This window comes from Uloborus diversus, chromosome 2 (genome assembly GCF_026930045.1).
Source record: "Uloborus diversus isolate 005 chromosome 2, Udiv.v.3.1, whole genome shotgun sequence".
NCBI classification, from domain to species: Eukaryota; Metazoa; Arthropoda; class Arachnida; order Araneae; family Uloboridae; genus Uloborus; species Uloborus diversus.
In genome coordinates this window covers 83972384-83999808 of record NC_072732.1, presented here as the reverse complement: position 1 = coordinate 83999808, position 27425 = coordinate 83972384, and the positions used below count along the sequence as shown (strand labels likewise).

The 27425-nt window shown below is 33.2% G+C and overlaps 1 protein-coding gene across 1 annotated transcript in view; it reads right to left on the bottom strand.

Annotated features, from left to right (window-relative positions):
- Positions 1-27425, bottom strand: part of LOC129216387 (sucrase-isomaltase, intestinal-like) — a 131206-nt gene that overhangs the window by 15472 nt on the left and 88309 nt on the right. The window contains 8 exon segments of the mRNA XM_054850602.1: positions 1599-1687; positions 5845-5984; positions 9724-9780; positions 9863-9947; positions 13859-13984; positions 17203-17215; positions 20051-20186; positions 25707-25878. Coding sequence (XP_054706577.1) covers positions 1599-1687; positions 5845-5984; positions 9724-9780; positions 9863-9947; positions 13859-13984; positions 17203-17215; positions 20051-20186; positions 25707-25878 — 818 coding nt within the window.

Below are 27425 nucleotides of genomic sequence, written 5' to 3'. Positions count from 1 at the left end.
TATCAAACATTTTGTTGCATCAAAGTGTTGTAACTGATTTTTCTTTAACTGCAATTTTTAATTAATGTGTTATACGGATTTGTTTGATGTCATGTCTTTTGCAATGCAAAAAACATTGTGATCACCTTTCAAGTTTTCTATAGCAAGCTTGTCATAGGCGTATCTGTCGAGGCTGAACCCATATAAAGAAATTGATGAAGTAGAAAAGCATGAATGTTGGTCTCAGCAAAAATTTCAGAACACATATTTGTTTATTTGCATGTTAATGGGGAAGGCAAACTTTTGCCAGTTAATTTTTGGACAAAAAGTAGACCTTGAATACCAATAATTTCAATATTTCTCATGCATTTATGCAGAATTTTTTTGTATTTTTTCTCTGTGACTGTCCCTTAAATAGAGTGTCCCTTAATGAGAGGTAAATGCATAGAGGTCCCTATTCAAAGGGACTGGGACCAGAAAAAGTGTCCCTTAAATAGAGGTGTCCCTTATTCAGAGGTGTCCCTTAAAGGAGGTATTACTGTACATTACTATTATATACATTATACTACTTGATTAACAAATCTGAAGATCAAGCAAAGGCAACCTTTAAACCTTTTAACTGTTTGATATTTTATTACAAAATTAATAATGAAATTGCAAAGCAAAAAAAAGATTTTGAGAAATGATGTTATGAGAAATGAATTTTAAAATTCATGTGAAAAAATATGAGAAATGTGATGAAAAAAAATAAATAAGAAAATTTTTTTTAAGATAGGCTAAGAATACGGAAAAAATGTCTGAATCTGAGAAATTTGAAATGTTTGCATATTCATTACCAGTGCATTAGAATTTTAGGAATTTTTGCTTTCTAAAATGTATAAAACCAAAATTAGAGATCAATTTTCTGTTCTAAAATCTTAAGAAACCCAAGATTAAAAACTGGTGAACAATATAAATTTTTACAGATGGCATTCGCTAATGTATTTGGATGCAACTGGATTGACATTTTTGAGTGGTTGTAGTAAGAAGGCAAACTTACAAGCCCTTTTATTTTGAAAAAAAAAAAGATAAGAATGTGATTGAAAATAATAGTCAATACAAAATTTTTTAAGTCAAAGGAACAGAATCACATAATAAATTAAAACGATCGAGTTTTACAAAAGCAGATGCAATCAGATATTGAAATGCGTAAAAAATCGGGACTAAGTCAAAAAATCGTTAAAACAAGCTCCCAATGCATGAACTTGATGATAATCTGCAAAACCTGCCAAATATGCTGAAGGAACTGCAAAATTAAATGTAAAATCGCACTTTTGGGGCAAGTTCCCTCAAAGTTGGCTCAGAAAAGTCCATTTAGCGATCTTTTGGAGCAGTTTGGTGCAGGATCGGCGATTGGCACAGTTGGCGCAGCGGGCTCATCCCTGCTCTTTTAACATTCTTTAACATAAAAGTGTGTTTATCTTTTAATTAAGTATTTAAAATTTTACTTGTACTCTTTAATAAGAGAGCAGGTAAAATTTTAAACTATTTTTTACTATGAGCCATTTTTCAAAACATTTTATAACTTTTCTGATGTTAAGTTTACATTTATGAATTTCTACACTGTATGAACAACTTACTTTTAGTTTCACCGTCATCCCAATATAAAAATCCACTTGCATGAAAGGATGAATTCAAAGCAACAAGTAAGCTCATGGAATTCTGTCGACTGAAAATAAAAATCTAATGAAAGGAAGAGTCAGACAAACATGATAGAAATAAAGAAAGAAGAAATTACTTAAAATACTCTTTATCAATTTTTCAGCAAGAAGTTCTTTCAAATGGCTTTAAGATCAATTATGATCACAAATTAAAACATGGAAAACATTAATATGTCCTAGAGACGATGAACCTGTGAGTTTCTTGAGTTTTTAAGTGGCCTTACTATAGTTTGGGCAAGCCTAACCTGTTAGCATAGTAATGCTATGATTAGGATCTGCATAGCCTTCACAATGTTGCCAGGTTAGCTTTGCCCCAACTATAATCATTTACAATTTCTGTGCTTCATAACAGTTGCATTTTATTTTGTTTGTGGTACATAACTTAAAAATATGGCTATTGTAAAAAAGGGTTTTTTTTTACATTTGCAAGCTATAAAATAGTATTAAACGGCTGTTTTTCTTCTTTTTAACTTTTCTTTTTTTGCCAATTTAAAAATAGCATATTAAATACAAATCAATAATCCTTATTACTTGTGCAGTGTTTTGTCCATATTGTGAAGTTCAATGTGAAAGTCCCTGAAGAAAGATTATCGACACTTGATATAACTTAAACAATGAAAAAGATACATAATCTTCAGTTTATTTAATCTAAAACATTTGATTTTTAATCAAAAATTAATCCCCCTCCCTCACGCCTTTTTTCAGAGGGGTCAAGACATCCATCTAAAATGATACCCATCTTTTGAAGAAAAAAATTACGCACAAAATAATTTTGAAAAGCAATAGCTTTGTGCAAGGTAAATTGGATAAAAATGGTACAATGTTTAAAAGCACAAAAAGGATAAAAAGTTTATAAAAACGCAGATATGTTTTGGAGGCAATAGCCTCCTACCTCAGTGCGAAATGTACAAATGGATGAATTAAGGTCGACCCAACACGAAATTTCCGAACTTGTAAATTTGACTGAAATTTGTCTTAAACATTCAACCTTTATTTTTGAGAGTACTTTTTACTAACAAACTGACGGCCTTGCTATGGGCAACCCTTTGAGTCCCATCCTCAGTGAAATCTACATGGACTTTTTTCAACAGAAATTGCTTCAGTTATTTGACTTTCCACTCTGGCTTAGATATGTTGATGACACTTTCACCCTCTTAGATTGCACTGTTGATTTTGTTCCGTCTATCATTGATCTAATTAACTCCGTCGATTCTAATATTCAGTTTACTGCTGAGATTGAAAACAATAATTCTTTGCCCTTTTTGGATGTTTTAATCTCGAAGAACAATAATAAGTTTTCTACTACCGTTTACCAAAAACCATTTGCTGTCTGTCTTCCCCCACACTCTCATTCATGCCACCCGAAGAAGCAAAAAATGTCTGCTTTTATACTTTTGTCAACCGAGCCATCTCCATATGTTCTGATCAGACCCTTCTCAACAATGAACTCAATTTTTTGAAAGCCATGGCTCTGGACAGGGGTTATCCTCTTCAGGTCATCGACAGGGCTTTTTGCAAACTTTCAACCCGGAATAAAACCTCCAACATACGTAGTTTTTCTTCTACAAATTTTGTGGTTTTACCGTTTTATCTACACATTTCTTTTCGTATTTCTAGAATTCTCAGTAAATTTGACTTTCGCGTAATTTACAGACCCATAAATAAACTTTCTTTTTCCAAACTGAAGGACCCAATCCAACCACTTGATCAGTGGAGCATATATCACATTCCTCGTCAATGTAATATCGGTTACGTGGGACAGACCAGGCGTTCACTTAAATTTCGTTTGAAAGAACATGAAAACCACGTTAAAAAACAGGAACTGAACAAATCTTCAATTGCTAAACATTGTTGGGACACAGGGCACAATTTTCTCTTTTCGGAAGCCAAGATCATTTGCAGACCTACAACAGTAGGTGAATTAGATTTTCTGGAATCCTTTTACATTCATAAAAACTTGCATAATCTTTGCAATGAATCTTTTGCTGTTCCGCATTTTTCTCCAATCTTATTCAATCTTACATGTTAGAATACGTCATATTTTGCCTCAGCACTCGCTGATAGCTGATTGGTCAATGTTTTTCTGGTTACGCAATTTAAACTATCCCTTGACCTTGATTCATGTATTTGTACATTTCCTACTGAGGTAGGAGGCTATTGCCTCCGAAACATGTCTGCGTTTTTATAAACTTTTTATCCTTTTTGTGCTTTTAAACGTTGTACCATTTTTATCCAAAATAATTTTATTTTTGATTCTTAATTTACAGTTTTTTAGACAAAAACTATCAAAAACTATCAAAAAGATCAAAGATCATATGCAGTCAACTCTTGGTAACTCGCAGTCCCAAGGGACCGTCTAAAAGGTTGGAGTTATAGGAAGTTTCCACAACAGTCTCAAGAGTTTGGGACTCAATGAAGACTTTGAGATAAAGGAATATTCAAGTTATAAGCTTCGAGTTATCGAGATCTGACTGTACCAATTTATTTCGTACCTTATATAATGGGTGCTTCTCTCAAAAACCACTTTCTCAGATGGTATGCTAACAAGATGCAATGCAACAACTGCAATGTTGCTAGATAGGCAGATCATATCACTAATCAAATGTTAGATAAATTTGCTGAAATTACACTTGTGATTCATAAGGTGATTTTTTTCGTAAATTATAAGAGAAGCACTTATGGAGCAATCAGAATTAATTTAAAAAGCCCATTATATTCTTTGATTTCTTTTTCCCAACAGCAGTTGGGTTTGACAAAATGAAAAAAATTACAAAACAAAAGAACAAGAACATGGACATAAAAATAGTCATTTCCACATTCTTATCCTCGCCTCCCAGTATTGCTCTGCAACTGATGATCCATGGAAAATTCTGCACTGAAGAAGATGGCGGCCATCCACAGTCAGCTGACTTCGGCAAAGGGGACAATAAGGATCAGGGGCCAGGTTGATCCTGTGTAAGTGGGCAGCAAAACAGTCATGTCCAACAGTAAGTCGGAAAACAGCAACTGCTTCCTGGCGTAGCCAGCCTATTCTTTGAAAATTTTGATACGTAATGAATTCTAGAAAGACAATTCTTAACTTACCCCAGGTAAATATATTAGGCTCGGAATCAAAGCAGTATAAATTCTATAAGATATATGGGAGAGGGGGATTCGGCAACCAAACTGACAAGAGTCACTTTTGCTGGACCAGATAGTATTTAATTAGACTGCTTATTCTCATGATTTCTACTTCTATTTTGAAATTAAGTAGAAAAAAATTAAAAAATTGCAACAGAATGAAACCCCCTCAATATAACTTTTAATTTATTTTAAAAAGAAAACAATATTTCAAACACTAGAATGCTTGTAATGGTAATAATAATAATACAGTCGAGTCCCGACTTACACGAGAGATGCGTTCCAAGCTCCTTGCGTAAGTAGAAACTTCGTGTTGCGGAAAAATTTAGATATAATTTTTTTAGAAGCATGTCAAATTCTTTTAGACACTTATAAACACCCCTCAGACTGCTTTAAAGCATTCCTCAACTGTAAATTACAGTTTCTTATTTCAAAAACTAAACTTTTACTGGATTTGAAAAATTAAAAAAAGCTGTTTTATTCAACATGATGAAGTACTTTAAGGTGCACAAAATGAATGATCAAAGACTTAAGCAAAACAACATGGTATGCACAGTGAATTAGTAATAATAATTATGAGTAAAAAACGAAGATGATGATTTATGCTCCATGATCAGATTATTATCTAATACATTTTAAAATACGGTTGCTTTGCCTTTTCTTTAATACGTTTTTATTTGTTGCAACAGTACATCTTCCTATTATCTTTAAACCACAATACAAGAGCAGCTTCCATTTTCATAATATTTACTTTGTTTAGACATTACTCTGCAAGCTTCAATATTGAAACTAAGTTCTGAACTTTTACGGATATTTTTTTGTTTCGACTTTTTAATTGTATGTATGGTAGATTCACTCATATTTGTGTTGTGCTACCAGTGACGTTTGGTAGTTGTTCAAGCTTATCTAGAATCTTAAACCTTTTCTTGTCAGAAACTTCCATTTTAACTCCCATCTTTACAAACTTTAGATGAAACCGCGCACTAAGATGCCATTATATTTTATCAACTTTAATATCTAGAATGCAAAAAAAGATATTTAATACCTTGCAGTTATTGTTTCAGATGGCTTTTGCAAAGTTATAATTTGGCCACCTCTAATATGTAAAACAGCAGGTTGCTTGCTGTCATGAAAAGGACCACCAGATTCGGTAAACCAAGTACCATCACTATAAATAGCTAGTCCCTGTAATTAAAATTGCAATTTCATAGTAAAATCTGATGTATGAAATGAAATTTCACACCATTTGCAAGCCAAAAAACTTTGGTAAGATAAATGATTAGAAATATGAAATTAAAGACGACGTAAAATAATTTTTTCAAGAAGCACAAAAATATAAATTAATAAACTTAAAAAGAAAACCAGGTCTGATTTGATATCTCACATTGGGATAAATGTAGCAAACGCTCATATAAAATTAGGTGGTCATGAGAACCACGTAAAAATAATGAAAAAAAATTTTTTTTTTCTTTTTGCTTAAGCAGTTTTTTTTTAAAAATATTTCCCTGCAGCACATATACATAATTGATCAGAACTTTTGTTGAAAAGATACCTGAATTTAAAATAATTTTTCTAATATCGTAATATTAATTCATCTTTAACGTATTGTCCAATTAAAAATGCTTTGGCATCATCAGCTAAAGCTCAGCTTTTAAGTAAAAGCTACACTGTGAAGCCTGTCAGTTTAAAATAAATTCAGAACAGCAAAAGCTTCAAATTGGGATAAAGTATGCATTATTTAATGTCATTCAAAGAATGAGGTTCTGACAAAATCATAATGTAAACATATCTAAAAAACACTTTGAATCTGATTTTGGAAGATTGCATAGTCAACCATTTACCACTACAGGGTTCATACTCAACTTTGAAAATTAAAAGTGAGGAGTTTTTAAGGAGTTCATTTTACTTTTTAAGGATAGTTTCTTGTTTAAAGATGCATTTTTTAAAACGTATTTGAGAAAAATATTTAACATACTAAATTTATAGTAAAATATGCATTTTTCACTACTTCTTAGACTTGAGTCGTTTTGAAATCAAATTCAAATACAGGGGTGGGGGTTAACCATTAAAATATGTTTTATTTTAAAAATGAATAAAAAATGTGATATTGATTGAAAATCAGTATTTTCTTGAAAACAAAACAGATACTAACAATTTCTTAACCAAAAAAAAAAAAAAAGACTTTAAAAAGTAAATAATTGCTAAAATAAAAACTTTAATTAGGTGATTGAAAGTAGTAGAGGCCAAAATAACTTTCGACTATCAAAATAATCGAAATATTTACAGGATTCAAAAGGACAAACTTCAAACAGAATAAACAATTTTCGGCAAGGCTTGTGCTTGATTTTGGCGTAGAAACATATGGTTACTCATCAAGGGCACCCATATAGGGGAGCAAAGGGGTGGCTCGAGCCCCCCTTAGAAATTAGAACTTTCTTGCTTTTAGTACTTTTTTCTTTGCAAAAATGTATAAAGATTTCTTATCCAGCCATTAATGAATAAGTAATTAAAAATGTCAAATTTTAATGACTCTAATCTGTCCTGAAATCGGTTTCCATGGGGAAAATATCCTGCTAAACCATGGTTAAAATATTTGAGGCCCCCCCCCTTACAATTTTGCATATAGGCGCCCATATTAGTCATTCAAGATTAAAATACAAAAAATTCAATTTAAACATTAGGGTCCCTTTTGAAAAAGATGTACAAATTATTTTAATCTACAAAATTGATCAAAATTTTGTAGACTATTTCAAAATTTTTGTCTGACTCTATACACTGATAACATAGAAAACTGATTAATTTTAAGAATTTTTCTCCTAAAAAGTATGAAAATATTAATTCTAGGAAATGTTGTACTACTGTTTAGCTATTAAGTTGCTCTTTCATCTATGTTATGTTTATTCATGTTTTGTAATTAATATCTACATTTTTTTAAATTAAAAAAAAATGATTTAAATAAAAAAGGCAGATTTTTTTTTGTATTTAAAAATTTACAAACTTTGCCAACTACAGATGTTACGTATGTATTTTAAAACACTTAAAGAAGTTGAAACAAAAATTAATTTCTGCCAGCGATTCCGTACTTAACTTTCTGACATTCAACAATCTTAAAGAGCATGCATTTTGTTAAAAACTTTTCAATTTAATCATTTCATTAAAAATACAAATGAATTTAATTTCTTTGCGTCTTTACAAGGCATAGTAAGCGTCAAAAATGCAAAAAATCTTATACCTATGGTGGATGCAAAGAGATAGCCATTTTCAAAATGAAGGCGTTATTAGCATAGAGAACGGCACATAAAAGAATTTGTTTAAGTAAATTGTTTTAGAATTGCCTTTTAGAGCTCTACAACTAAAATATTATTAATAACAATTGACGTTATTGAAACAAAAACCAAATTAAACCAGCGATTTAGATTTTAATTTTTTGACTCTCATAAAAGACACAGAATTTGGCTTGAAAATTGTAACTTTGCGATTTTTATAGAAATAAAAAGAAATTTTGCTTAGTTGCCCTCCAAAAAAGCATAATAAGTATCAAAAATCAGAAAAATTCGATTCTCATATCGGATGCAAAGAGATTGCTTTAATCAAAATGAAAGCATCAAAAGTCTAAAAACAGCAAATGAAAGAATTTATTTCAGCAAAAAAAATTTAGAATGGTACTTTAACAAGTCTACAAAATGTTATATTATTAATAATTATCTAAATAATCGTCAGAAATTTGGAGGAAAAAAAATCGTATGTGGGAAAGAAAATAGTCTAACGAAAACATCAGATTTCCGGTATTAACAGACAAAAAAATAGTGGAATTTCAGCAAAATTCGATAGAATGTAATTACTTGTATCAGATTGGTGACAGGAAAACGATTTTAAGGTCATGTAGAATAAAAAATAAGGAGTTTGTAAAGAGATAATAGCAAAACTCGGGAGTTTTAAGGGCCCTTATTTCTTTTCTTAAAAAGCATTAGTTTATAAGTAGTTTGTAAGGAGCATGCAAACTCTGTACTATACTGCCCTGGGCAGGTAAACGGCAGTATCTTCAGAAATGAGGTTTTGAGATATTTGAAGAAATGCATTTTGGATTCCATGCTAATGATTGGGAAACGTCGGAAAGATAAGTTTTTTCGCGTTTTTTTTAAAGCGAAAACTCAAAAAGCATTTTTCTACAGTAAAGCTAATGTACAATAGATGACAAAGGTGCAAAAAAACAAAAAAATGAAAAATTTGCAGTTACATTATAGAAGAATGATGACACGAGATGATATTGCAGTAAGGATTATCCACAAATGATGTTACACTATGAGGGGGAGAGGGGAGGGAAACAAGAAGTGTGACATCATACGTTTTGGTTGAAGTAAAAACAATTTTTAAAACAAAATGTTTAAGTAATACAGCATGACATATGACAAAGGGAAGGTGCGAGGCAAAGTGTGATGCATTGTGACAAAAAACTCCGCCCCCCCCCCCTTTTGTCACTAATGTTTAAATAAAACGTTGAAAAAAAAATGACAAAAATGGCCGAAAATGTTGAAAACAAATTAACATTTATGGACAGCTTTGTAATGTGTGCGGAAAGTGACTAAAAGGTATGCAATGAAAGATAAAACAATGTTACACAAATAATAAAAAAGAAACATTTTTAAAGAGCAAAAATAGTTTGGGGTCAGAAAAGGCAAAATAATATAAAGTAAATAATAAATAAAGAAGAATAAATGTTTTTAAAAAAACTGAAATTTAATTAAAATAGATTTTAAGAAATGAAGGAAATGCATTATTATTTTAGTTATATTTCTATTACAATTTCAAGTTGAAAATGATAAATTCAAATATTTCATGAAAAACATGCACTGATATTTTTTTATGACATAAAACAAATGCTCAAAATTCACAAATACAATCATGCACTTATTTAATGACTTACTTGATAAAAATCATACCATACACCTTCAGGAAGGTAAAAGTTAACTTCAGTTGAACCCTATAAAAAATTTTCATTGATTAAAAACTGCATTTAAAAAATTAGTTCCAAACGTTTTAAAGAATTCTCAATTTTCGTTTACCTTTTCCAATATAGGTGATATTAAAAGAGAAGATCCCCACATGAACTGGGATGTTATAGAATATGTTTCATTTTCAAAAGGGAACCTACATATTTCAAAGAACAAAATCATTAGAAACAATTGGGTGATTTTCATTTTCAAAAGTGCTTTAATGCAAAAGACAGAAAAATGATTATCAAATATTATCATGAATACTTTGAAGCATTTTTGACTCTGCAAAGTTTGGAAGTTTAAAAGGAGAGATTGGTTCATACAGGTGAGAGATAAAAAATGTTCTACTTACCAAATCACCTATTTTCAACAACTTTAAAAACAGCAAATTGTTATCTTCAAAGTTTATGAACTCAACAAATTCATTTGAAATTAAATTTATTTGTTTTCATTTGAAGATTAAAATTTATCATAGAAATCTATCAAAATAAATAGTGCTTAAAATCGAAATATTCATAAAGCTCAATAAACAATGAATCTGTTATTGTTTTTCTATCAGGTATTGTACATCTCTTGATACATGCTTAATGGAAATAGTTGACCTGCTGTTAAAAAGAAAAAAAAATCTGAAAAATAATTCAGTCTATACTCTAAACTTTTTTTCTCTAACCTTTCATTTAAAGGAGCTCAACTTATACGTATGTCGACCTACACATCAAAGACTGATCCAGCTTCTGGTTATGAAGGAGTAATTATCAAAAGGAGGTCAAAATGAAATATTCAGGCACAAATAGAGGTTTCTGGTAAAATTTCTGAAATTTTAGTCCCTAAAATGCAGTTTTAGGCAATACTTGACTGCTTGGGGTTGGGGAACATGTCCCTCTCTGGATTTGCACTTGCCATATATATATACTAGCTAATTACCCGGCGTTGCCCGGGTGCTTCTCAATGCAACATATCATTTAGATAATTAAATGGATGAATTCTATCTAAATGACAATAAAAAACAGCATTCACACCACTCTAGGCTCAAATTTTCAAAAGACTGTGAATAGCACAGAAAGTTTAGCATTTGCAGGAAAAATAGCATCAAGTAAAAACGAAAAAGCGTGAGTTCTGTCAACCATATTCTTTGGTTCTGCCGTGTCCACTGGCACGTTGTCTGCGTTTGAATCAGACGGGCGGTACATCCAATGTCTTAATGCAGAGACAAATGATTGTCTTTCATATCTTGTGGGACAACCTTTTGCGTGGTGCTTCGAATATGAAAACCGTTGTGCTGCCTTTGACGGTTTTGTATACCTCAAGACATTCAAGCATGCTATAGTACTCTTCACATACATTTTATTCTGGAAAAAAAATCTTGGAGTGTTTTCCTAGAAAGAGTCGTGAATAAATTCAATGGCTTTTATCAGTTACAAATACATGCAAAATATGCCACCGTTACACTATTTTCAGATATGAAAATCATCCTCAATGGCCTAAAAGCTAAACAGATAGTCCACTGTACAGAAAATAAGGAATTCGGTCATTGTTATTAATAGCCATTAACATTTCGTTTTACCGATAATCGACGGTGTTTTTACTTTCAAGGTTTCACGTGTTAGGTAGACTCATTTTATAATTTTTTGTAAGTGTTCAGGAATGTAAGCACATTCCATAGAAAACGTTCACTTAGTACAAATAACTTCACAAAATGTGTCTGTTTGCCCTTTCTGTGGCGATTTAGAAGCATGCCATGGAGTAATATTAGGTAAGTGTAAATTGCATAAAAAGACATACGTCAACTACATTTTATTTCCTATATTTATGTCAAATTTCTATTTTCGTAGGTAAAAATGACAGTTAGATATTAATATTGGTGTCTTGCAACGATTCAAAATTTGTCTAGATTAAAATTTTATTTCAAATTTTTAAAACCTCACACTTGCTGTAAATGTTGTACATGATAACTCAAACTGATGCAAGTATTAAGATCACTTATTTAGGTTTGCTGCTCTGAAGTATTCCTTTGAGAATATCGAACTTTTAATTTGCAGAGGCACAGTCGTCATAAGGGGTAGGAATGGTTCCACTGAATAATAGTTACCATAGAAACAGTTACAGTTATTATTTTAAGATACATAAAGCATTAAAAATGGAGTACGTGGACGCGAACTTATGGAACGAACTATATAAAAACCGTCAATTGAACTGCCTTATAGAAAAAGAAATAGGCGTGCACATTTTGGTTACTATCCCCGTTGTTTTTTTTTTTTTTTTTTTAATTATTTGCAAGCCAAGAAATTAAAAGAAAGAAAAAAACCGTCTTGTTTCTACTTACAACTATATAATAGACAATTCTTTTGTTTAATTTCAAATTTGCTAATTTCTGGTAATGAGCATTACTTCTATGTGAATGCCACCACCTCATCAAAGCACTTACTTGTGATTGCAAAAATTTTAGTAGACACCTAAAAAACTAAACTATTCCTATTTGTTTTCATCATATAAATTTAAGTAAAGTAAAAATATAGTGAATGGAATATCATGATGCTTATATGTCTATTTTTTTTTTTTTAATTTTTTTTAAAACAGGCAGAAAGATAATGAATGGGCAAAAGGTTGAATAAGTCCTTACTAATTTTCATTAACTTTGCTTCAAAGGTTGCCTTCTAGTGTCATCAACAGTACATTTAATCATCCTCAAAATTTGGCAATATTTTGATTCTTTAAAGTAAAGCCACATTCTTTAGTAAATTCATATTTCTCAACTGGACATTTATTTAAAAAAAAAATTATTGATGATTTTTTCATTCAATGGTATTTGTTTACTTATTTGCACATTTTCAAATGCATATAAATTAATAGGTTCAGAAATTCCAGAAAATAGTGTTTGATTCCTGATATTGAATGTAGCAGTGGGCCGCATGGATTAGCTTTGTTGGTCGTATGTTGGAAACTTATTACTTTAGAGTATTAGAATTCCCCATTTCTATATTCTATTGCCTGACTAAAGATCTTTTTTCCAAAACCTTCAACAATTCATATATACTCAGATAAATTTAATAATTAAGTTTTTACAAGTGATGGAAACAAACTCGGATGCAATTGAATTGCGTTTTTGAGTGGGCCTGGCAAATTCAAGAACGTACAAATTCGCTACAACAAAATATAAAATATCAAAAGTGCTCAAAATAATGATAAATCAAAATGAGTGATATCAAAGTAGTAAAATCACATTGTAAAAAAAGTCGAGGGGCTGCAACAGAAATGGATGCATTGAGATTTCAAAATTCAGATTTGTTTTTGGGATCGTTCAAATTTCCAGCTTTAATAGCTTTTATATGCGCAATACTGTTAAATCACTCAAGATTTCTAATACTCATTTAGCTATTGTTACTTTCTCTTTGCCCTGCACATTTTCCATGATGTTTTCAGGTCTGAAATTTGCTTATTTCTTTTCCATGACTTTCCAGGATTTCCATGACCCGTACGAACCCTGTATTTCTGAAATAATTTATCCGCAGTAAAGGTTATATCTATAATTGAATTCTAAAATAACATGTGTCTGTGCTTGAGGGTGTTAACATGAGATAGGTTTCTAATACTTTAGGCATAATGCTTTACTGCCTGAGTACTGAAAACTGTCTGTACAAGAGGGGCGGCGGTTAGAAAGGGCTTTACTATTTAGATAATAAATACAAATGTAAAGAAGTTGTTCATAAAATCTTTTCAATAATCTTGATTGCAATAACTTTTTGGCTTTCTTTAAATCAAAAGTGCAAGATATATAGCATAAAAGAAATATAATTGATGTGTTTTCTTGATTTATTACAATTGCAAACAGAAAGATTAAACTTTAAAAATCATGGAATAAATTTTTAAAATATAATATAAAGTGGAAGTCATTAAATGAGACATTTTGAATGTAATTGTGTAAAACGTTTGAAGGTGCAAACAACACACGAGTAAAATTTAGCATTTATAGATAAAGTTAAAAGAATATAGTTTGCTACACTTATTTAGAAAAGAATAACTATTACAGCAAGGAAAACAAAAACATAAAAAATAGAAAAATCTTACTCATGAAACAGTGGTCGCAGAACTGTAGAACCTTTGATGTGAGATAGATAAAATAATGTATAAAGATAAGGCAACAACTCATATCTCCTGGATATGGCATCTCGAACAGCATGCAAAAAGTCCTGACTATACACTTCCTTTTTCTGTAGCTACATGGAAGAAAAAGCACTTTTTATTACTTAAACTGTTTTTGCAGCAGTTTTGCAATGAGTCAATGACACAATTGAAGAGCTAACTGAAAAAAGCAGGTAGCTTCAATTTCAATGCTTTCAAAAGGTCTGCACTGGAGCTAAAACACCAATCCACTTTTATACGAGGGCAATTCGGATAGTAACCTCCGAATCGCTGTAAATAAGACAAACCAGCACAGAGGAAAAACATTTATTTACATATCAAAGGAACAACTCTCTTCTATTTTTCAACGTAGTTGCCGCCGTTATTTAGGCACTTGTCGTACTGTTTTACCAATTTATCAATTCCATCTGCATAAAAAGCGGCCGCCTGCAATTTAAGCCAATGTGTCACTGCGCTTTTAAGTTCCTCGTCGTCAGCGAAATGCTGTCCCCCAAGCCACTTCTTCATTGCAGTGAACAGATGGTAATCAGAAGGAGCCAAGTCTGGGCTACAAACGGCCTTCCACTCCGTGATTCATCATGGATGTCTGTTCTTCCATCCTTGAAAAAGCGTACCCACTGACGCACTACACCTTCACTCATAATGTTTGGGCTGTATACGGAACACAATTCACGATGGATATCCGCTGCTGGCATTTTTTTGACCAAAACAAATCTTATCACTCCTCGCACCTCATAGTTCACAAGACTTTCTATGGCGGCACTCATTTTGTCACGCTATAACTAGCGAATGTTTGGTCCTACAACACTCTCACTCTCCCACTGGAAGCTTACTGAATCTCAGATTAAGCGTGCATTCGATTGAGGGCGCTCAGAACCGTATTTCCAGCGCCACTCCCAAACAGCGGTTACTTTCCGAATTGCCCTCGTATATATATGAACTCCCATTGTATGCTTCTCAATACAGTTATACAGGAAGAAAAATAAAAAATAAAAGAATAAATAAACTGTTTTGTACCTTAATGCCGACTTGTTGATAATTGAAATCAGGAGGCACTTCCTCTTTATAACAAGCCCTCAATTACAAATTTCTTGTTCAAGTTAAAAATAGCAGAAATATTATGATATGGGAATATTTTTGTGCCAAAAGAGTCAGCTCTTAAGTTTAAACAGTAAAAACAAATTTAATCTACAATCGAATCTTGTTAAACCACTAGACTTAGTTACTGGGCAGGAGTCGAGGGTGGCGGTTAAATGTAGTTTTACCAAATCTTCATATGAAAATTTTTATGAAAACATATTTGAAAGCATGTATTTTAATTTCCAAAGGAACCTTAAATTTTTATAGCAAATAGATTATGCCATGATTTTTTTATTCTTAAGCATCTATACATTCTAGTCTTCTATTGTGTCCGAGTAACAAGTTTAATTGGAGATTAAAATCAATACATATTTTGCGTAACATAATGTATTCCCCAGCCAGTGGAAAAGAATCATGCAGTTCGTTATGGCATAAAACCGAACATTGCACTGGATTTAATACGTTGTGATTGTCAAGAGGGGTCCTGAAGAGGATTTAACATATTGATTGCCTATTATGAGATAACTTGTAGATAGCATTCTTTTCTTGGATGCCAAATAAGAGCAGGGATCATGATTTTTTTATTTAAATCGGATTTTTTTTTTTTAAATCAGATTTTTTAATCCATCATCTTGGGGGGATTTTAATGCCCACTCAACTAAATGGAGATTTTTTAACCCATCATCTTGGGGGATTTTAATGCCCACTCAACTAGATGGGGATATGCTCAAAATTTTCCTATGGCAACTTGTTGGAGGCTTTTATTGATATAAACCAAGTTGAATTTATTGAGAACTCCAAGAGATTTCAAGCCCAAAGCTGGCACATGAACCAAGAGGTTACCCGTTGGAAGTTGAAAAAAGCTGATTGAAGAAGATATGCAGAACTAACTTACTGATTTGTATGTGGGTGACTGTGATTTGGATGGAAATAATGATAAAGCCCTAAATGGTATAATGACTGCTATACTGAACTGTGCTAATGCATGTATCCTCAGAGGGCATATTAAGAACGTGAAACCTTTCTGGAACGATAAATTACAGACCCTCAAGGTAGAAAAAGACCTTGCTAAAGATAAGGCTGCCTGATCAGGCATTCTTGAGGATTGTATAACTCTTAGGAAAAAGCAAGTTGCTCTAAAAAGAGAAATTTTAGAGGCAAAACGCAGTTCTTTTACCGAATTTTTAGAGGACATGAACTATTGAAAAGACGGTCCAAAGGCTTTTAAATTTGTTCTGCTCTGAACGATAAACGAACCCAACCGTGCAAACAACCAATGAGCGTTGGGGGAAAAATCTTAACTTCTGATCAAGACATAGCCAAGGCCTTTTTAAAGCACTATCGAAGTGCTAGTAATTTCAACCCAAGGTCTCATATTAAGAGAAAAGAAATCTTCACTCCTGAAGTGAACCAGGATTGGGAACATCTTTTTTCCTCTCCTTTTATCAAGTTGTAATTTTGGAGAAGTCTGCAGAAAGTTATCTGGGGCGAGAGCGCTGATCCTGATAATATTCTTCCCAAATTTATTTTGGAACTTGGCATAAAGGCTAAACAAAACCATTTCACTTTTTATAAACAAAACTTGGGTTGGTAGTTTTCCAAGTTGCTTAAGAAAAGCAGACGTTGTTTCTATTTTAAAACCAAGGAAAGACCCAACAGACATTCAAAATTTTCGACCAATTTCTTTGACATGTATTTTAAGCAAATTGACTGAACAAATAGTAGTTGATCGTTTGCAGTTTTATCTCGATAGCTGTAATCTTGTCTCTGAGAGACAGGCAGGCTTTAGAAGGAGATATAACACCACCAAGCAAATTGCACGACTAACCCAACACATCAAGAATAAATTTCACTGGAAGCAAAGCACAATTGCTGTCGTTGTGGATTTAAAATCGGCTTTTGACCGCGTGTGGAGAAGATTGCACCTCAAAAAACTTTCTAACTTGAAAGTTTCGGGCTATCTCTTTAAATGGATTAGTGACTTCTCATCACAGAGGTTCATAAATATCAAATTTGGAAATTCTCGTTCTGGCTACAGACAAACCAGGCAAGGCCTTCCTCAAGGCCCAGTTTTAAGTCCAACTCTAATTAATATCATGATAGACGACCTATTAAGCTTCCTTGACAAAGCTGTTCCTGAGATTAATTCACTGCTATATGCTGATGACCTCGTCATATGGTCAACTAACTCTGATATCCCTCCTTTGGGAAAAAACCTTAATAAAGCCCTTGAAGCCTTGACCCTAGAAAACGAGTTCAAGATAAATTCTGAAAAGACAACTTTTGAACTTTTCACTCTAAGCACCAAAGAAGCACGACATCAGTTTGATCTATAGTGATACTTATTTGAACAGGACCGATTGTGCTGCTTACCTGGGTATGGCATTAGACTCTAAACTACACTGGACTAAATATATTCATCTAGTGGTCGATAAGGTGACGAGTAGATTTAACTAGCTAAAAAGAATAGCTGGGGTGAAATGGGGAGTTTCCCAGAGCGCTCTTATCTCCACCTTTAATTCATACATTAAACCAGTTTTTGATTACAGTGCTGAACTCCTTATCACTGCTTCTGATAGTGCTCTAGATAAACTAGACGTTGCACAAAACAAGGCATTAAGGCTCATTACTGGCGCAGCAAAATCAACCCCTATTGCTGCTATGGAATTGCAAACTGCGACTAATTGTTTGTCAGATAGACGGACCACAGTGCTTTATCTCTAAGTGAGAAATTGCTTAGAAACGAGGGTTTTCGGAACAGCTACATCCCTCCTCAGATCAGACTCAAAACACAACATCCTTTCTTATTTGAGTTCCACTAACTTCCTACAGACCTCGATGTCTCAAGCATCAGACAGCCCAATTTTAGACAGTCTATTTTCCCTGGTACTTTAAATTACGCTACTGCTAATTTGGACTTGGTGCAGCCTCTTTGTAAACATTCTTCTTCACAGGCTGAGTTAAGGGCTTTTGCCCTGGTTACTATTCATGAAAGGTATCCATTTCAAGATTGGCTTCACATATATACCGATGGATCTGCCACAGCCTCCTCAGGAAAGGCTGGTGCTGGAGCTTTTTCCAAATTTTTTAAAAATCTTAGTGCCTGGTCAGATAATTTTGACGGTGAAGTTTTTGCACTTTATATGTTCCTGAGGGCTGTCACTGAGATCTCTTGTCAAAAAATTGCCATTTTTGTTGACTCTCAAGCTGCAATACAGTCCATTACAGACTATAACCTTTTCCCAACAGAGACTGAGTTTGAATGTAAACTCATTATAAGTTCACTTCTTGATTCCGGTAAAGACGTTGTGCTCCAATGGATACCAAGCCACTGCGGCATCCATGGCAACGAGCAAGCTGACTTATTGGCTAAAGAGGCTGCAACATTAAATCCTTCTTTGAAATACCAAGCGACACCTTGGGAGCTATTTCAGGCTCAAAAAAATTTCCTCTCTCCATGACGTTGCCAGCAGAAAATCTTGGGCATGTCTTCTTGAAGACCAAACAAGACTGCAACTTTCCCTCCTCCCTAGAGTTGAAGGGGTTATATCTTTTTGTGTCATTACTGGTCAACTACTTACAAGCCCATATTTTTAAAATCGGACTGGCCAATTCTCCACTGTGCCCACTGTGTGAGGGTACTATGCAAAAGACAGGGGAGCATCTTTTTGATTGCCCTAGTCTTCTCGATGTGCTCAAGGATGTCGTCTTCAAAGAGCTTTCCCGATCTACTACTACATCATTGTTGTATTGGACTGCAAGGCACCCATGTCCGAGAGGACCTTGGAGGGTGTAATTATTTTAAAAAAAAAGATAAATTTTTTTTTTTTTTTTTAATCTTCAAAAATTTGTAGTTTATGAGCATAATATATATCATACAAATGATGAATCCAGTTTACTTTTAAAACTAAAATAAGTTCTCTAACTTTTCCATACATTCCTAAGATTTATAATTATGTTATAATACTTAGATAAGAAGTTATTTTGTTTTATGCTTTACTTAAAAATAAGGTTTCCATCATCATGTACATTTAAGTGCAAAAGAATATGCTGAGAAATTATTTTTCATAACTATAATAGTGATGGTGTATATGAAGAACTACAATTTTTTATTTGATTCTACTCTGATTTGAACTATAATTTTAGAGTAAAAAAATTTTTGCAAGAGTGAAAATCTGTTTCACACACAGAAAGTGGCATCTATGTAATTTTGCCTGTTGAAGTTAAGATTGTATAATGCAGTGTAGTTAAATTTAGAGTCACACATTCTAAAAATGCGAAATTAATTTATAAAAATAAAATAAATGGATTTTAATTAATGATTTTGTTACAAAAATCATTTGATTCAAATAAATTGATTTAAATCAATGCTCTTTTTTTAAATCACTTGATTTAAATCATGATTTTAATCATGATCTAAATCAAGCTGATTTAAATCAATGAACCCTAACTGAGAGTGATCTCTTACTTTTTGACTAGCCATTTTCATGCAGCTACAATTAAACTTGGAATATATAAATGTTTATATCGATAGATGGCTTCTGAAAAAAGAACAAAAAATCAATTCTATTTGTGCCGACTTGCACAAAGAGAAAATTTATTAAAATACAAACAAAAATTTAATTATAAAATTAATTCAAATTCAAGAAAAAAAATTATATTTTATAGTTTGTGAAACTTTTTAAAACAATCTTCCACACAAATGGAAGATTCTCCTAGCAGGCTGGACAGGCGTTTGTTTGAGTACAAATAAGACATGGCTTTGTTGGATGCTTTTTTTCTCGGTAAGTGGTTTAATTTTTTATGCTTTTTGATGATAACTCTGCCTTAGAACTAGAGTTTTTAACAATTAAATCAAATTTCATATCAGGTCAGATTTTTGAAAATTGCTGTGGCAGACAAAATGTTAAAAATGCTCAGTTCTGTAACAGAGCAAAGGAGCCTCAAAAATGTATTGCAATGGCCCTCCAAACATATAAATGGGCCACTGTCCACCACAGGAAAAATTTATGAATGCAATTGTTTAAAAAATTCAACTAGAAAAAAAATGACATACCACTGAGCCATGCATTTGCATAAAAGGATAAAATGAACACAACTGAAACCATCTCAGGAGTAATTCCTCATTAAATTCACTAGATTCTCCTTCATCTCCACATATGTTCATGCCTGACTGAAGGAAAGACAGTTTTCAAAATGAGCATGTACAGTTTAAATATAAATTTTCACATAATTAGAAGTATAATGTTTTCATAAAAATGCATTAACAAATTTTTAGTAATTTAGGCCACAGAAAAAATGTCACATTCTGGTATAATAAATGCAACAGAAAAAAAAAGTTAAAATGTGAATTCTATGACAGAAATCATAAGCAATCCATTTTTAAAATTTTTTTTTTAACGTTTTACTAAAACATTAAACCATCAATGTCCGAAATCAAATTTCTTCAAAATTTATATAAATATAGTGCTTCTGGTACAAAATGAGCAACTAAAGTAATTTTTTAAAATTTCTATTTTGAGAATTTGAATTTTATTTTAACTAAGATAAATGACTCAAGCGCTGAGCATTAAGGTACAGGTTACATAAAAATTCTAACAAAGGTTTTTTCTTTTCAACTTTCAAACTTTCAACTTCACAAACTCAAAGACAAGAAAATCAAAATCCAAAAAACCTTTAGGATCTAGAAACCCATCTCTCAAGATCAGCAGATAACGTACGAAAAGAATGCTATGGGCCAATTCAACCAACAGATGAAGATTGCACCACTCAATGGATACCAACTCACACTGGCAATGCAGCTGTTGATAACTTGGCTGCAAAATTGAGATTACTATTGAGAAATCTCTTTCTTCTGCCACACTTTGAGACATAATTCAGACACAAAGTCGAAATTCAGAAACAGAATCATTAAGATAAAATACCAGATCTGTCAATTAAATACTAACAGGGAAATTTTTAAAATCTTAACAAAACTAAGATCTTGATCCTGCAAGGCCATAAGAATGCAATGAAAAGAAATAAGGATGCACTAACTACAGAAACTACTGTGATCTGAACTGGAATTTGACTTATTTAGTTTATCTTACCCCACTATTATAATGGTTGCAGCAGATTTCTATTTGTCCCAAGAAAACTTCTAGGCAGGCAGTTGCCTACCAATAGCCAAGTCTTCATGCACAGTGCAAGGGCGCCCATATAGGGGGGCAAGTGGGGGCTCAAGCCCCCCCCCCTTGGAAGTTAGAGCTTCCTTTGCTTTTAGTACTTTTTTCTTTGCAAAAATATAAAAATATTTCTTCTCCAGTCATTAATGAATAAATTATTAAAAATGTAAAATTTTAATGACTCTAATCTGTCCTGAAACCTGCCTCCATGGGTCCATATCCTGCTAAACACCATGGTTAAAATTTCTGAGCCCCCCCCTTACAATTTTGCATATGGGCGCCCATGGCACAGTATTATCTACCTATACTGTACATGGGCTTAATAGTCAACCTATAGACCAGGATATTTGAGGAATGTGGTCTCCCATGCAACATTTTAAGGAAGTACTCAATTTTGACCATTTGCAACAATTGTTATGTCTGGTAAAAAATCTAGAAAGGCCATAATTAAATCATTTCTGCATGATATTCTAATTAAAAGGAAGAGCTTTTTTTTGTGCATGTGCATGGGGCGGAGGAGGGGAGAGGATGAGAAACTTGCACTTATCATGAGAATTTTCTGGGAATATTACCTTCATTTCGATATGGATTTGAGAGGAACTGATGATATTATTCAAATGATGGTTTTTTGAGAACAATGACTATTTTGATGAGTGTATTCTAATGAGCATTTTTGATGTTAATTCAAAACAGCTGTCCTTATTTTAATAGGGTTTTATGGGAAGTTGTTCTTATTGTAATGGATATTTTTGTGGTGTTGATTCTAATAAGATTTTTAAGAACTAATGCTGCTGCTTAAAAACTGTTCTCCTCATACAAATGGGTATGGGTTAGAGATTGTTAATCATATTCTAAAGTGGATTTTTAGAGGCATTTTTCCTTTGTGTGGGAATTTGAGGAACTGTAGCATTAGTGAAAATTTTTAGGAGCTACAGTCCTCATTTTAAAGAGAAATTTTAGGAACAATTACCGAAATTCCTTAGGAAGTAATCCTTATTATATTGAGGTCTTTGGGCACAATTGCTCTTATTAATGAACTGTTGTTCTTAGGATTTTGGGAACAGCTTTTTTTTTTCATTGTGGAAATATTTGAGACAGTTTTCCCAATTTAAGAGTGGTTGCATTTATTATTCTCCTTGTGGTGACCCGAGCAGAATAGTTCCAACGTGGTCCATGCATGCAGTAAGAGGCGACTTGACAGCCAATCTAAGGTGTGAGCCACAGTGGCTCACTGCTGATGGATGGGTGGTATTTGGGTTGTATGATGTATTAAACATAGGCGGATTTAGGAATGAGTTCCTGGGGGGGCAGGGTTTTTTTTTTTCCGAGCAATATTGACTGTTTTTGGGTCTCTCTTGTAGTCCGTACAACTTTTCTGTCGGTGGCAAAAAAGACCACCCCTCCCCCACACACACTATGTTGTCCTTTTTCCTCAAGGTTCTGCCTTACTTATATTGTGTCGCTTTATTAATATGTAATGTGCTGTCCTTCTTAAATTGAACCCAAGAGGGGTAATGGTGCCCCTTTAAGTAGGGTGTAGAATATCTGCAATTTCAGGGGGTCCGGGGGTTTCTCCCCCAAAGGAATTTTTGTAAAATAGATATAAAATTCTGCATTTTGAAGTCTTATAAGGGGTAATTGGAACTACAAAAATTTCAGAAAAAATAGGCAAGATACTGTTTTGCAAATTACGATAACACAAAATGAAAATTGTTTTCGGGTCAACAAATCAAGGACAGCAGCCCTTAGAAAGAAAAAATGAGGAAGAAGAGAAAATTGGTGCATTGTTATTTGCTTACATCAGCTGTCAGTTCAACTCCATAAGCTTTTGATTACGCCTCCAACTCATCCACAAATACAATAAAGAACTAAAAACAAAATGATCAGAAGAAAAAATGCTTTAAAAGTAATGGTGTTAAGTAAGTAACAAGAGAGTAACATGCTGCCAGTTTGGACCATTCATAATTTATACAATTGATTTTTTAAAAAAAATGAAGCACACTTTGATTAGGAACTTCAAAGACTCATCTAATTCTTTTCAAGGACTCAAGAATAATTAAAATTATTTAAGGCACTTCATTTGCCCTTTCCAATCTCTGAAAACTAGTACTAGATTGTACAGTTTTACAGTATTGTTCTAGCTTTGTAAGAAACAACTATTTTAAGTTTAAAAGAAAAAAAACCTTTAGATTTGTCATTACAACAACTTTTTTTTTCAGTTACAAGTAAGAGAATGAAAAAGAATAGAGGTAGCTTTTTTTTTTAAGTACTGCATTCAGACTTAAATAAACAGCAACATATGAAACATAAGAGTCACAAAAATGTATTCCAAGTAATATGTTGCGGAAATGTGAGAACCATGATTTTTACATTTTTGATACAGGATGGGGCATGGAGCTAAATTTGACATATTTCAGCATTTCTGCCCCTACCCCCTCACGTTTTTTATATATTTTAAAATTTTTGCTATGCATATACACTTTTCCAAATTTTCAAGGTTTTCAAGCACTTTAAAATGAAATTTATTTTTCAGGCATTTTTTTTTTTTTTTGGAATAAGTCGTGAAATTTTCGGGAGATGGGGGCCTATAACAAAGCGGGTGTCCTAAGCTACAGCATGTTTAGTTCATAGGTAAATCCGTTTTTTTTTTTAAATCTTTGTTTTTGTTTCTAATGTGTTGGAAATAATCATAAATTATTTTAAGTATTGCAGCTTTGCAGCTGAATACATAGCTTGTTATTTTCACTTATATACTTGTCCTAAAGATTTTCAGTTCAAAATAATAGTTTTCAACACATTTTCAGCAACCCAGTTACAGTGTCTCCCCCCCCCCCCATCAGAAAAGGACAGTTGCTACTTTCTTCATTTTCACTTCTGAACTATTCAAAAAAGATAAAAAACATGATTTTTTCTTTTAAGACTTTGGAAGGTTTGTTGTTATTATGTATAAAGTCCTCCTAAGACTGGGGGGCATTCCCCCCCTTCGCTCCCCCCATAAATCCACCCATGGTACTAAACGGTTCCCTCGAGGAACTGGGCGATACCTTGTTGTACTTAGCCTTGCACTTGTACAAGGTGGTTGTGCAGTGTTGACCTTTTACCACCTCCCAGCTCTCCTGGAGTTGGATACTGGATGGAAGGAGAAAACCAGCAACCTTGCTGCTGGAGGAGGCGGGGGTTCGAGTCTTGCAACCCACCAATTGAAAGGGGTGAGGGGTGCACCGGGTGCAGGTCTGCAACCCACCAACTCTGCTGTAGTAGGGCAGGAAATGCTCATTTTTGAACAAAAATGCAAAAGGTGCAGGCAGGAGAGGGGGAGGCTGGTACAGGAGGTGAAAGGTCACTGGGCCATCCTTTTCTGACAAAGTAGGAGAAACCAAACATCTTTGGTCGGAGGTTTCAACACCGTCCCCTTCATAAACTGCTGCAGCTTTATGAGTAAGCAACTAGAATCCTATGCTCAAACAGTGAATATGTTTATGATGGCTGTTGTGAAAGAAACTTTCCCTTTGGAGTAGTTATCTCATGATGACATTGAACATATTCAGCTGGTCATCCTAAAGAGGACAGTCATGATACTCTTTGGGGATAACATGCTGAAAATGCAAAAGGCTTCTTTATAAAAATAGTATTAGGAAGTCTTTTAGTTTTCTTATTAGTCATTGCACATTAAAGTGGCACTTTGCTTTAATAGGTGTCAGTAAGGATCCAACTTTCTGAGGATGTCTCTTTCTTGAGGAAACTCTCACATCATGTGTGATTCTGAAGTGGTTTTTTGCCTATAGGTTTAAAGACCTTGGTCCTCATTTGTTTTAACCATCGGAGATCATAGCATTCCTATTAGGTGTTTGCTGAATTTTGTTTCAGCTACTGGTCTGTTCTAAGACTTCTGTTTGGGCACTAGTACAATAGACATCTGGTCCCAGTACTTGGTTTCTTGAACCCCCTTTCTTTAATTTCATTCATTCAGTTGTATTTATTCCAATAAGGATTTTGAGAGGAACTATTAGAGACTACTTAAAAGCTGTTGTCCTTATACTAATGGGGATTTTTAAGCAGTCATCCTAATACCAAAAAATATCTTCAAGAAAATAATATTATTCCCTTCATTGCCAATAACAATTCAGCAGTCAAACCAAACTATATTATTAATTGAGAAAATTTCTTTTTGACACTTTGTTTCCCCTGTATCAAAATGGTTAAATAACATTATGGTTTGAATTATTATTACAATTAGATTTGTATGCTCAAGCAAAACACACAATTTTTGTATTAACTTTTATGCCAATTTGAAATTAAAAAAAAAAAAAAAATCATTCACAACAAACTTTCAATGACAAACTAATGACAAAATTGATTATATGCCTGTTTTTAGACTGTTTTCAATGCTCTAATATGAGGTTTAAAATTTTAAGAACTAAATATTAAAAATTCACACAAATTTTAAATTTTTTAATTAGTACCTTTTATTTTGGAGTTAAAATACTTGAAAATCAATTATGTAAGATAAAACTAAAAATAATACTTACAAATGGAATTCCATGATAATTTAATTTCAAAATTATCGATACAGAAGACTTCAAGCCTTTCCAATCACATTTGAGTCCCTTAACTAAATGGCCAGCATATTGGCCACTTCCAACAAATGTTGAGTCAGTCAACATTAATTTTCTTCTCGTGGCATAAATAACGCTAAATGCTCTGAAACATGTAATTTAAAACTTGAGCGCATTTATAACATAATAAGTACTGTAAAATGGGGGAACATTGTTCTAAAAAGTTTTTACTGATTTTCGAGGACTTCAGTGACCAAGTGGTTGATAATGCAGAATTTCTTTCAACTAGGTAGAAGACAACAGTAAACAGGTGGGCAAGTTGCCAATTTGAAACCGAAAATCAGTAAAAAAACTTTTACATTTTTTGGAACAATGTTCCCCCGTTTTACGGTATACCTATATAATGAACTATGAAACCTTTACTGCTCAAGTGATTCGATTGACTGCTTATGTAACACTACATAACACTTCATACAACTTGAGGAGCAGTGAACAATGTGGATGGAAAACAGCTAAAAAACAACATTTGGTTGAATATTCAAAAACATTATGAAGACAGTGGCATTTTCAATACAGAAGAAACTGACCTGTTCTGTAAGCTTGACCCAGATAAAACTGAATTTTTCAAGAATGAAAGGTTCAATAAAAGAAAAGAAAGAAAGAATATTCATGGAGTTTATTGAAAGAATCACAGTGCTTGCTTGCAGTGCTGTAAGCAAGGTTTTCTCAAAGGTAGGGGGGGGGGCAGATGCTCATGGTCATTGGGAGGGGGAAGGGTTACTGACTGATGGGTGAAGAAGTGAAACATGTTATTCACAGTGGATAACTGTCCACTTCACCTTTCGGTGCAAAGTTTGAAAATAATCAAATCTGAATTTTATACATAAATTAGCATAAGCAAGCAACAGCTGATAGATCAAGGAGTAATAAGATGCCTTAAATGCCTCAACAGGCCATGGTGGATTGATTGGTAAGGCCACTTGGACCGGAGGGACCCAGGTTCAATCCTAGCCGGTTGAAGATCTACTGTCTTCATTAATGGTGACTGGGGGATGTTAATTATGCTGGTGGCCACAAAGTCCTCCAAGTGAAAAGATATCTCTGGAGGTACTGGACCAGGGATTGTTGGTTTTCTGGTCTGGATCAAAACATCAGAGCTATCTTCACATGTCCAACTGGTTAAATCACAAATTGTGGTAGGTACGGGGGTCCCTGCAGTGAAAAGAAATGCCTCAACAGAAAACTCATGTTAATGCATATTTTACATAGCTTGAATGACGAGAAGGTGTGCACACAATTATGGTTTCAAATACAATGTGTTTTCTGGATTCCCGAATAAAGCGTGGAGAAAAGACAACAGAGCAAAGCATTTAAAACCCCTTTTGCCACTCATGCTTTGTTTCAGTTGAAACAAGAAGTTGATCAATTATATAATGAGTTTGATTTGATTTTAACCTTTCATATAGATTTAAGTGGTTTACATTAATAGGAAAATTTTGATAAATTCATTTCTCCTGATGAAGAATGAATAACTTTCAAAATTATTTTCGATTTAGAAACTGCTACAGAAATTCTAACAGTAGAAGAAACCAACAGCATTTGAAGAAGTAGAAGATATTGAAGTATGTGTAAAAAATGCTCAGAAATTAATTAGCTTGGTCTCACATTTTAATGAAACTAGAAGTACAGAAC